The sequence below is a fragment of the Archocentrus centrarchus genome, chromosome 22 (assembly GCF_007364275.1).
Source record: "Archocentrus centrarchus isolate MPI-CPG fArcCen1 chromosome 22, fArcCen1, whole genome shotgun sequence".
In the NCBI taxonomy this organism is placed as follows: Eukaryota; Metazoa; Chordata; class Actinopteri; order Cichliformes; family Cichlidae; genus Archocentrus; species Archocentrus centrarchus.
In genome coordinates this window covers 9105767-9118163 of record NC_044367.1, presented here as the reverse complement: position 1 = coordinate 9118163, position 12397 = coordinate 9105767, and the positions used below count along the sequence as shown (strand labels likewise).

At 39.5% G+C, this 12397-nt stretch overlaps 1 protein-coding gene across 2 annotated transcripts; it reads right to left on the bottom strand.

Annotated features, from left to right (window-relative positions):
* Nucleotides 1-1025: 1025 nt before the first annotated feature.
* spint1a (serine peptidase inhibitor, Kunitz type 1 a) lies at nt 1026-9755 on the bottom strand. Of its 2 annotated transcripts, none has more exons than XM_030718532.1 (11): nt 9561-9755; nt 8987-9450; nt 8300-8457; nt 8009-8150; nt 5512-5679; nt 4149-4196; nt 3658-3786; nt 3498-3548; nt 3212-3382; nt 2313-2369; nt 1026-2064 (listed from the first exon to the last, which is right to left on the bottom strand). In XM_030718532.1, the coding sequence occupies exons 2-11, from the start codon at nt 9396-9398 to the stop codon at nt 1883-1885; spliced, it is 1518 nt and encodes a 505-aa protein (XP_030574392.1). In that variant the 5' UTR covers nt 9399-9450; nt 9561-9755; the 3' UTR covers nt 1026-1882. The 2 variants fall into 2 exon arrangements, with proteins under 2 accessions (XP_030574392.1, XP_030574393.1); XM_030718533.1 differs by having other exon boundaries at nt 9703-9717.
* Nucleotides 9756-12397: the final 2642 nt, after the last annotated feature.

Below are 12397 nucleotides of genomic sequence, written 5' to 3'. Positions count from 1 at the left end.
TGTGCTTTACACCACTGCATCAACACTTTGCATTGTGCTTGGTGATGTAAAGCTTGGATGCAGCTGCTTCCACAAGTTCCATGAAGCTCTCTACACACTGTTCTTGAGCTAATCTGAAGGCCACATGAAGTTTGGAGATCTGTAGTGACTGACTCTGCAGAAAGTTGGCGACCTCTGCACACTTATGCGCTTCAGCATCCGCTGACCATGCTTTGTCATTTAATGTGGTCTACCACTTCATGGCTGAGTTGCTGTCATTCCCCTTTGTTATAATACCACTAACAGTTGCTGTGGAATATTTAGTATTGAGGAAATTTCACAACTGGACCTGCTGCACAGGTGGCTTCCTATCACAGTATGTTGTTGGAATTCACTGAGCTCCTGAGAGCGACCCATTCTATCACAAATGTTGGCAGAAGTCATCTGCATGCCTAGGTGCTTGGCTTTATACACCTGTGGCCACGGAAGTGATAGAAACACCTGAATTCAGTGATTTGGATTTGGATGAGTGAGTGAATACTTTAGGCAATATAGTGTATGCAAGCCAAATAGTTTGCTGCAGTTTTCCCATTTTGTATGCACTGGTTCTTTTTTTGTAAGCTACTAAAGCAGGTTGGCATCAGCACACTGTGGTTTGACCCATTTCTGCCGCATGCAAAATGTGACATGAGCATTTCGAGAGCAAATAAAAAAGGAGTAGGAGGTTAAAATGAAAGTGTGCAGAGCTCAGATAAGCAACCTGGTAAAACAAAACAAAACAAATATATATATATATATATATATATATATAAAAATCCTTAAAAAAAAATCTAAGCACAAAGTATATTGAGGCTTAAAAATAACCACAAATACCATTTATTTGTCATCCCAGCAACTCTTTAACACATGCAAATAGCTATTTCACAAACAGCAGTAAAAATCTAAGTGTGTGACACATTACACAAGACAATGCCGCAAGAGTTGACTCAATGAAAATTGAAAACAGTCGACGTGTTTTGCAAGACAAAGAACTCCTAAAGAAGAAGTGATTTAATATTTTTATTAAAGAAGAACATCATGATCCTGCTTATGCATACAAACATTTTAAACATTTCAAATGTTGAATATTTCACAGCCAGTGCACTTTATAAGGTGTGAATAAGCAATTTCTAATTTATGATGCTTGTTCTAAAAATACATTTTTAAAATTAAAATCAACCAAAAAGCTTCAAGGTAAAATATTGCCTTCTGAAATCCTAAGAATATGTACAACATTAATGATTTATGAAATCTATGGGAGTATGTAACAACAGTCTGTAAGGCACACATTGGACAGAGTGAAGAAGCTGGCATGACAACAACCTCATGATGTTACTGACACTGCACAACCACAAAATTTCCCAGAGTTCAGTTGTAAGACAAACCAAAAAATAAAATAAAATAAAAAAATATTACTTTGAAGTAAGAAGCCAGTGTGGGACTAATGAGAATTCAGTATTTTACATTTAAACTAGCTTTATTTCAAAAAAGAGCTGTCTACACACAGCTATAAGATAAGTTAATACAACCACAAACACGTAGAGAAGCTTTTAAAAAAAAAAAAAAAAAACTACAACAAACAGGATGATGTCCTGCGGTAATCTACAACCAAAAATTAAAAATACTTTCCTTTTAACCTGAACACAAACTGTTATCCAACAATTCATCCTTACCGGTCACTGCACTAAAACAAGTTTAAAAAAAAAAAAAAATTAAATGAGACATCACATTTTCATCACTGATGACATTCAAGATGTTCCACCCTGTCTGCACATCAACCATAAAAAACAAAACAAAACAAAAAAACCACACACATCTCCGGCACCCGTTCTTAACAAAACAACAGGGTGTCTTTTCTCGTCAGTCAGATGGGCTTGGTGGTGCTGTTATAGACTAGACGATCTGCGTCCATCGAGGTGAGCGTTGCATTGCTGACGGGCAGACGCTGGTGTTGGGAAGACTTCCTTGTCTTTAGGAAGCGGTACAACAGGATGGCTAGTACAATGACAATCGCCACACCCAGCACGATAGCTAGTGCTAAAATGCCTGTTAAAATGAATTAAAATAAATATTACAAAAGTCATCTTTTTTTGGATGGTTATTTAAAGACTGAGCTGGAGAAGAGGATAAAGATCAGCAGCTTTACAGAACTGAAACAATCCTCTGGAAGTAAAAGCAGATTTTTTTTGACAAGCGAGGTAGGGTTAATTTGAAACTCGACAGGTCAGAAGATATAAAAATAGAAATAAAGTAAATAATAATTAAAAAATAATAAAAAATGATGGGTAATATACCTGTTTGGTTATAAGACCCTTGGGCCTCGTGTTTTGATCTTATAAATACGTCCTTCTCTGAGGATAAAAAAAAAAAAAAAAAAGAAAGAGAAAAAGATTGAGATTTTATGCTCAATACTAAACAAGAAAAGATCAATTTAAACAACTCAAATAACTCTGCTTCTGCTTAAATACTACTGGACCTGCACCACAAGCAGATTCAAAGGACGCTTGTACACACACACACACACACACACACACACACACACACACACACACACACACACACACACACACACACACACACACACACACACACACAAATAAAAGTTTTTGAGCCAACTTTTAGTGAGCATTAATTCAAGTTTGTTTGCCAGCCTGCAGGTCAACAATTTTGTGTCGCTCTTGTGATTCTGTGACTCAGCTCCATTCAAATACTCCAAACAACCCAACAATAAGTATCTATTAAAACACAGTGTGTGAGTCTCATTCACCCATATAGAAATTATATGTATCAAGGTATCACTTTTTTATCAGTGTGTGCAGCAATTATTCTCATTATTGGGACTTTATGCTAACAATGATGGAGCAGAGTTAGCATTTAGTTGCTTTCACCTCAAATAATATTCAGTTGCCATTTTTTCTTGCTCAATGATTAACAGCTAGTTGCTAACTGTGTCTGATGGTGGCACCAGATGGGCAGATAACATACAGGAAGTTTATTCCTGTTCTCATTTTTATGGGCCACAAAACCCCAAAATGGTGAGTTAAAAGAGGGCAGCTGTGGAGCTGCGTTCTATCTTCTGTAGCTTCCCTGTTACATTTCACCCTGTTCACAGTTCACTCTCAAAGCTGGCATCCATTTATTGGTATACTTTTTTTTTTTTTTTAAAGGGTGCAAAAATGTGTAAAATACCTACCTGTTACACCATGGCAATAAGTCATACAGGATTCTTCACTGTCAAATCTGTTCTCATTTCCGAGACAGCCACCGTAGTTGAAGCGCAAACAAGTCGCGTCATAGGGGTTGTAGTACCACTTAGTAATGCTGTCCCTGCAGCCTCCTGTGTCAGGAAGCTCTGTGCAATGCGCTGTGAATGACAACAAACCACCACTGAGGTTAGAAGTTTAAAGAGAGTAAGAGCCTGTGCTACATTCAGGCCAAAATAAATAAATCATCGAGGAAAGTTTAGAAGCTCGAATCACCTTTTTTTTCATCCAGTGGAATCTGCAGCAGAATCTCAAATTTGTTGGTCACTGATGAACAAAAAAAGGAGATCACCCCTGTTAGCGTGGCTTTCTGGCATCAATGTCCCATTTCCAATGAGCCTGTATGAAAACTCTACTTTGCATAGTTATTGCTCACAGTTCTCGCAGCTCTGCTCGTCCGAGCCATCGCTACACTGTGGCGTCACGTCACACTCGAGTCCTGGATCCAAACAGCAGCCGTTAGCACAGGTGAACTGATGCGCTGTACACGGAGCGCCGCATTTTTCTAGTGTGACACACAAACATAGAGGAAACTGTCATTTGTGCTGCACCATGGCCATGGCTTCAGACCAGTTTCTCATTAGGAACTGTGTAGTTTGGTTTCAAAGTTTAGAAAGGCAACATCGACTTGACCAAAAAAGTCACAGAGACAGGGAAAGAACAAAAAAAGGGGAGCAGAAAAATATTTCCATATTTCCGTTGCTTCTACTCTTTCATTCCTTTGCTGACAGTCAGAAGCATAGACCTGCTACATGCAATCACCAAAGACTAGCTATATTATTTTCTTTCATAGATGTTCCAAATTATAACAGCTGACATAAATATTTTTTTTTTCCCCCTTATCACCCACAACCGGTATTTACCTACCTTGAGGCGTGGGAGGAAGCAAACCCCTACCAGATCCGACACTTCTCTCTGAAAGAAAAAGCAAAAAAAACCAAACAGATTATGAACACTTACATTGAGATTTTTTTTTCTTCAAATAAAGTTGTTTGATAATTACTGACAAAATTAAAGGAGAAATATTAATATTGTGGATTTTTTTAAAATTAGCAACCCTCAGTGAAGACCAAAAAAAAAAAAAAAAAAAAAGACAGCGGGATAACACCACGCTTTCATTTCTTTCACAAAGAGAAACATGTATCCTTTAAAAAGAAAAAAAAAAACTAAAGAAATGATGAAACCTGCAAAGTGTATGAATAATGCATCAAATCTTGACATTTAGAAGCTGACATGGAAGTCTGTGTTTGGACAGTTACACATTTGTGTGCTTCATTAACATGGATTTGAAACAAAACAGTGGTTAATAAATTCTCATCTTATATTTGAGAAGATTTACATCCAGATTGAAACGACTGCATTTGAGAATACTCCAAAAGCGCTGGAAATGACACACTCAAGCTTTTAGATTGAGTCAAGTTGAGATCGGGTCACTGACACGTCTGGTCGGGTAGATTTCACCAGTCAGAAAGGCTCATCGGCTGTTTTGGCTCCATGGGCAGAATCACCGTCCTGCTTAAATGAGTGAAATGAAGATGGAATTCTGCAGCATTTGGCTCAGTCAGACTTCACTGTGTTTAATCACATCATAGGCTCCCGACTTCTTCCTATATGTTTTGGTGAACTGCACCTGTGGCCTCTCTGTTGGTCCTGAATTCACGCGAGGAGACATTTTCGCCTCCGTCCTCGAGCGTTTCTGAATTCCTGCGCAGCGATAAATGAGAGTTTTCTTCACCGTGCAAAGGACTTCGCGCTCATCCACAACAATTTGTGTTCAACTGCATTTTTGAAACGATCCTATCGGCAAATCTCTGCTTTGGTTTTCCTTTACTTTTTTTCCCACTTGCATGCTCACCTCATTACGTCTCACAGCAGGAGCTTTTTGGAGCATGAAGTAAAACTGAAGTCTGGCACACAGCTCTGGGCACTAACATGGTGAAAGGGTTGAATCTGACACAGTTCTGTCTGTGCTGATGTAACTCCTCTGACAAAAGCCCAAGTCTGACACTTAAGCAATAGCAATTATTTTAAAATCAATGAGAAAATTGAAAATTAAAAAAAAAAAAAAAAGGATACTGGGACAAATAATTAAAGTCTTGTCTCTATGTGTTCTTACATTTTGTAAAGTAAACCCTTCAGTCAAATGACACGTTATCAATCTGTCTGTTGGTCATATACAATATTCAAATAAGATGACAAATTGAAGCATAAAAGCATAGGCCGCAGATACCTGAACTATGGCAGGCCTTAATGCACTCATCCTCAGAGAGATAGTTGTTGAGATTCTCCTTGCAGCCCCCAAATACGAACTCCTCACACTTTTCCGAGGCACCATTGTAATGCCACCGCGGGAAAGAGCCTCGACACGGCCCAGCCTTCTTCGGAGCCATGCAGTGGTCTGATAGGACACAAAATGAAGAGGGTTACCTTTGAATCACAGTTTACTTCCTGCACACATCAAATCTCACTAATATCACAGCCTTCAAGTATTCGCTTTAAAGCATGAAACCTGTCTTGCTAAGACAAAAATGACAACTTATCAAAAGTCTATTTCTTTATTTTCAGTAATATAAATACTGCTAAATGATAGATGCCTATTAAGCATGGGCAGACTTTCAAGTAATGAAGTCAGCATGTGTACAAGTAATCCCTGTGAGCCAAAAGCTCAGGATTCAGATTGTTTTAATGCTCAGATTTAGACATTTGTTCTGCTCTTTGCTAGCAGATATGACTCATGAGAACAGAAATCCCACCCTCCCACCTGCTGTTCAATATTATGTTTGTGAGGGGCAGCCAATCAAAGAAAGTTGGCTTAAAAGGGTCTTAAAGGGATCCGAGTTAAACACTCATACTGATGATTCATACAGTGGATGAACTGGAAGGCTGCACCAAGACCCCCGTATTATGATAAATAAGGAACATTTTGGACTGTGATTTATTAAAACTAGTCGAGTCCACTTCAGCTTGAAGACTAGTTTAAAAGAAAATGGAAAGGAGTATAACACGTCCCCTTTAACAAACTTACATGACATAGAAAAAAAATAGTTTCAGTAAGGTGGGATATGGCAGGAGCAAATTAAGTGAGACCTATTGATAATAAAATATAAATTCATTCAGTGTAACACTTGTTTCAAATGCATAATCCAATCTGATAACATAACCATATGAGACCACGGTCCTGCCTCATACATAGTATTGGATTTGGTGAGACTCTCTTTTGAGCCCATCTTAGGAGCAGACGTGTAATTAGATATGAAACTGCTTTTCAGACAGAAAGACGATGCAGAAAACGAAGTGGCGAGCATCGGCAGACAGTGAGGTTAAACAAAGAGCTATTATCATGTGAGTGTGGTTAGTGACGCGCACTCAGAATAATGCCTTTTTTTTTTTTTTTTTTTTTGGAGAAGAAGAAAAGGAAGCACACTGTAAGTTACACTTGAATGAAGTTTAAGTAAGTTCTCATAGTGTTATTACTTCATTCACAAATTGCATGAATCGTTGTGTAAAAGAGGCAGAAGTCGGTGAAGTCAAGTCTCAGCCACGATCGCGTTTATTCCACGGAAAGCATTCCTGACGTTATTCAGCACTAAAGCTGTTAATGAGTAACTGAACCAACCGGGTGGCTAGAAGTCTTTTCCTGTCCTTCAGTCTATAATCAACCAACAAAGTACAAGTACACAACCGAGGAGAAGAACCAAAAATAAAAAAAAAAAATAAAAAAAATAATTTTAATTCATAAAATAGATTTTAAAATCACTTTTAACTAAAGCAGACTGTTCTGTTGGCTTTTTGTTTGTGTGACTCAAGCTGCAACCAGACTGACAGGTTTGGCTGAGTTGGGGGGAGGAGAGATAGTATCAGGGAACAGTAAAACCACACCAGTAGAGACTGTTCACTTCCGTTTTTGCCTGAGAACGTCGCGTCGGTCCTCTGTGATGTTTTTCCAGTGGAAACGGCCTGAATATTACTTCCCCTGACACAAAGGAGAAGATTAAACCAACCACTGTCCAGTGAAAAAAAAAAAAAAAGATCCTGGTCCAAATTTCATTTTATTTCCCCAACTAGCACTCCTCCTCCCCCAGAGTCTTAATTTGGTGTAATCTCCTTAAAGTATGAGCTTTTATCTCTCTGTTTTCAAGCTGTTCTGCCATTCTGTACACACGCATGCCTCAAGCATGTCACGGCACGTCCAATCACAACTTAACGTGGAATGGCTGGTGACAAATGCAAAAATATTTAGGAGCAACTGAAACCAAGCAACGCTGAAATGATTCAGCTCAAGTGTAATATACCAGATGAGGGTGAAGTAACAGAAAAATATACATTTAATTTTTTAAAAATTGAACGATTTGTTAGGAAGAGGGTATCATCTTGCCTTACCTCTAGCTCAACAATTACCAGAAAGGCAGGTGATCCTGAGTCCAAGGGAATATCAACAAAGGTGATACAAAGGAAACGTGACTCATTACAACTGAAACGCAATCATTTCTCCTGCCAAATGCCCCCTTGGAGTTGATTGCATCAGAGAGGGTAACAAAACTATATCAGCCAACTGTAATATAAGATGTAATTCACAGCTTCGGATTGGCAGCATGGTATAAATATCATGGGAACTCTGACTTACAGAATGAGGTTTTGTTTGCATTCAAACCAAGAGCTGCAGCATAAAACATGTTGAAATCATGTTGAAGGTTCAGGCTGTTTCTTTCCTCAAACTAGATACTCACGCCCGGACTGCTCAGGAGTGAGGACCAGGACATTAACAATGGCCGAGTCCGACTGGCCAATGCTATCTGTCACAGTCAGCTGGAACTTGTACTTCCCAGATGTCAGGTTGGAAACAATCATTTGGTCTAGAAAACTGCTGTCCTGTAAGGCATATATAGACAGTGTTTTATGTTTTTCAGTCAAACAGTGGGAAGAATAAACCTAACTATAGCAGATATTTATAGCAATAAATGGCATACTGTTTAAAAAAAAAAGAAAGATGGCAAGCTCAGGTTTGTCGCTTTCCTCACCTCAAAGACAGTGTATGGATATTCAGTGAGCATTTTCCACTTGTAGGACACAATCCTTTTGTCATCTTTGCTTCGGATACCATTCAGGGTCAGCCTGTCCTGAGGCTGGACCACCTGGTCCGGGCCTCCGTCAGCCACTGGACGACGGTCATCTTCATCTAGAGCGAAACCACAAGATTACTGGCAATCACATTTAGACAAGCTCTACCAAACATGTGCAAAGATTAGCCAATAAAGAAATAATCCTGGTAGAAGCACAAAGCAACTTAACAAGCTGAAATTGAAAAGAAAACCAGGTTTTTTTTTCAGGCTTGCATGAACATGCAAAACAAAAGTTTGCTGCCAGAGATATGAAACACAAGATAAGCTTGTTATCAATAACAGCCAGTGAATCAAATTTTGTAAAGTATTTGTTTCCCCAACGATGTTTATGGTGAAGTTAATTTTAATTATTAGTAAATTTATGACCTTTAATCGTTTAAATGGACACTCATACAGCACACTTTCAAATTTGAGTTTCACAGATAAATTAAATTCCACTATTACTGGATATCGACATTAGAACGTGTCCTAAATTCATTTCAGATCTTCCCCTGCAACACAAATATTTTACCACATAAACGAAGGCGTAACTAACAACATGCTGATCGCTATGAAAACCCGATCTGTTGCGCGTTTCGGCCTTACCTGGGTTGGTATCCTCCACATGATAACTATCATAAACTTTATCCAGGATATAACTGTCGTATCCTTTCCTTGAGACAAAGCGGCACACGTATTTCTGTTTGTACAGGCAATCAAAGAGAAAGCAGGAGCTGATCGAGCCTTCCGCCTCTCCTCTCTCCATGAAGGCGACGTTACACCTGGAATCCTTGCAGCAGGCTTGCACGCAGTCCCTGTACCGATACAGTTTCGGCGACGAAATGAACGTCGCTCCGTCTTTCACGGAGTCGTCGGCATCGAGCACAAAGTCCTGCCGACCTTTCCTGAATCGGGCGAAGCATTCCTCACCGACCAGCTGGCCAGCAGTGGAGTGCACAAAAAGCAGCGTGAGCAGCAGCGCGCACGCACTCAATTGTCCTTTAATTAATGAAATCATTACTAGAAGAACTCCTGCGGAGACTTTCAGCCAAATAAAACCCAGAAGAGACCTGGAATTAAATTGAAATCGGTTTAAAGTATTTTTAAAAATCTAGCCAAAACTGAACAAACAATAAAAACAGCGAACTTTAAAACCGGTTAGGCCTCGAAGGAGCTTCACCTTCTCTGAAATCAACTCTGATTAAAGTCACGAGAAACTAACGACTTCCTGGTTTTCAACCACACGTTATTTCAGTGTTACCGCAGAAGCTCTTCTTTCCGATCCGAGTCTTTAAGACTCTGATACTCACAGAAGAGATTACCTGTGTAATGTCGTCAAAAAACACGCAATCAACGACTTGGCCCAACTGAATCACCTGAGATACAGGAAGTGAAATTCCACTCCTGAGCAGCCGCTCCCTTTTTCTCCAAACAAAACCGAGCTTTGACTGTATGAGTGTAAAGCAGCACTGCAAAGGTTGGGGCCACTTCTTTCAATTACTTTGGACTCGAATTTGAAGGTTGGTTTTAATTTAGAATAGAGTAATAAAAAGACAATAACCTATAAAATAATAATAATCGCGAAACATTAATTATGTTAAAAAAAGAAGTCTAGTGAAATACATAAATAAGGTAAATATTATAACCTGTCAAATAAATCGTGAGTTACAAAAGAATAAAATTGGTGATAAAATTATTGACATGTCCAGTTTGCGTAAAACTATATATATATATATATATATATATATATATATATATATATATATATATATATATATATATATATATATATATATAATACACATATATATACAAAACGCAGTCAGCACAGTGCCACCAGTTTTAATGCGCATTGAGTGAAGGGATTAACGCTACTCTTCCAACATTTATTTGTGTTTTGATAGTTATGAATAGCTGTGGCGAGCGTAAAGATCATTCTCACACCCTTGAAACCAATTCAACGACCCTTCGTACCCAATGGGGGACTGACCATCCAAGAAGAAACTACTGCCATTGGGACATAAATGCTTAATCACAAGATTAAAGTGATGATTTGAAGTTACCGTGCTCTCCGAGGAGACAAGTAAACCCATCCCGCAGAATAACGCCGTGCGTGGATGCCCTTACTGTAGGGCTCAAGTATGCCCTGCACCCATGAATCACCCACTTGAGAAGAATGACTCATCAGACCATATCATTTCACCCCACATCTCTAGAACATTGCCTGTGGGTTTTTAATTTTTGTACCACAGATGTGCATTTATCATTCTAACAGGGTTTATGCACTGCAGAACAATATCTCCCTTCATGTAAACGCCAATGAGATGTTCTTGCTGACAATCTCGCTGAAGTATTGCTCTTGTTTCTCTTCACATACTGCACTAATGCACATCAACCGTGAGCGGCTGCCCACAGCTTCCAAGCCTTTTACTGATGTCGTTACCGTAGATGCAAATGCCGTTTTAGGAATTCTTCTTAAAGTTGAGCTGAAGCTCTTCTTTCAGTCACTCAGATCTAATTTTATCTTTAATTTGTTACTCTCAGCATACACTGTTATGGACATATAATAGTCACATGCCACAAGGTGGCAGTATGACCTCACCAACAGCTGAACAAACCTGTGAAGGTGAGCACTTTATCGTTTATTTCTTAAAGCAAGGTAAAACATCCTTTTAGCTCTGATATGAATAACAAAACAAAATGACCCATCTTTTAAAGTCACAGCGACCGCGATCCTCTCTCTTTTTTTTTTAGCTGTTGTAATACTGAGATGATTCATGCTGATGAGTCATTAAAATTTGTGAACAGTCAGACAACCGCACATGTGCCTATCAGCTGTAGAGAAGCAGGAAGTAGACGATTAAATTATGCAATGCGGGCGAATTGGTTTTAAAATGTGGGCTGAATCACAATCACACGGAAATTTGCTCAGAAGATAATTATTTTTTAGAAAACAAGTGTAGCAACTTATTTATCATCTCTGCTGCTTAAAAGGTCCTACAGTAAGGATAAATGAGCAGAGGTCAAGCTTATTTACTGGCCCTGCCTTCTTTTTCCTGCCACCTACATCCAGCCAGGCCCGAGGTGAGAAGGTCTCCAGTCCGTGTCCCTGTTTTTGGTTTTTCTTTTTTTTTTTTTTTTTAGACAACCCAATGGGGCAGAACCAAGTAGCACAAGATGGGATGAATGAATTTGTTTGCCTGGAAAGGTGAGCTGCTAGAGGCACTCAATAATTCAGTGTTTGTAACAGACGGTGCATCAGTGGGTGAACACGCGCAGCTACGGCTGATGGATAGCTCCTGCCAAAACAAAAAACTGAACCCCATTATTCATATCGTAATAGGATCTGTGGAAACTCTGCGGCCTGTTGCCTCTCTTGTCTCAGCTGTAATAATTTGGCATAAGGCAGCTATTACTATGAATTGTTGACCCGTGGGGTTATGTGCTGTTTGACTTTGAAAACTTTGACGGTTTCAGACTTTTGTCATTTGACTTCCAAACAGTCATAAATGCCGCTGCTACTTCATCCATTATTTACGGGCACGTAACTGAGGATGCCAGTTCAACTTCAAGGCTTATTAAACGCACACCTGATAATGCCTGTTGTAAAGGACAAAGCAGCTATCACACTAGAGGAACCCTGGCTCACCTGTCAGGGGGACCCAGCTATTGTTAGAAGGGTTTGTGAACTTAAGAACCAGAGTGGTGTGCTGGTACTTGTTGCATGAATGGCACCACGCGCAATGATCAGAGAGGAAAGACCAAAAGTGCAAATTGTTTTATGTTTTAAAGAAAAGCTATAATGCCGAGTTGATTGCAACACTTACCCTCTCACCTGTTCTTCTCTTCTTATTGCTGTAATTGACCTATGCCCCCCCCCCCCCCCCCCCCCCCCCCCCCGCTATAAGACAGAGGGAGAGAGCAAAAAGCAAACACACACCCTGTAAGGTGCGCGCACACACACAGAGACAAGCGCAGAGCCATATCTCATTACTATTCTCCTGATAGCGCAGCCAG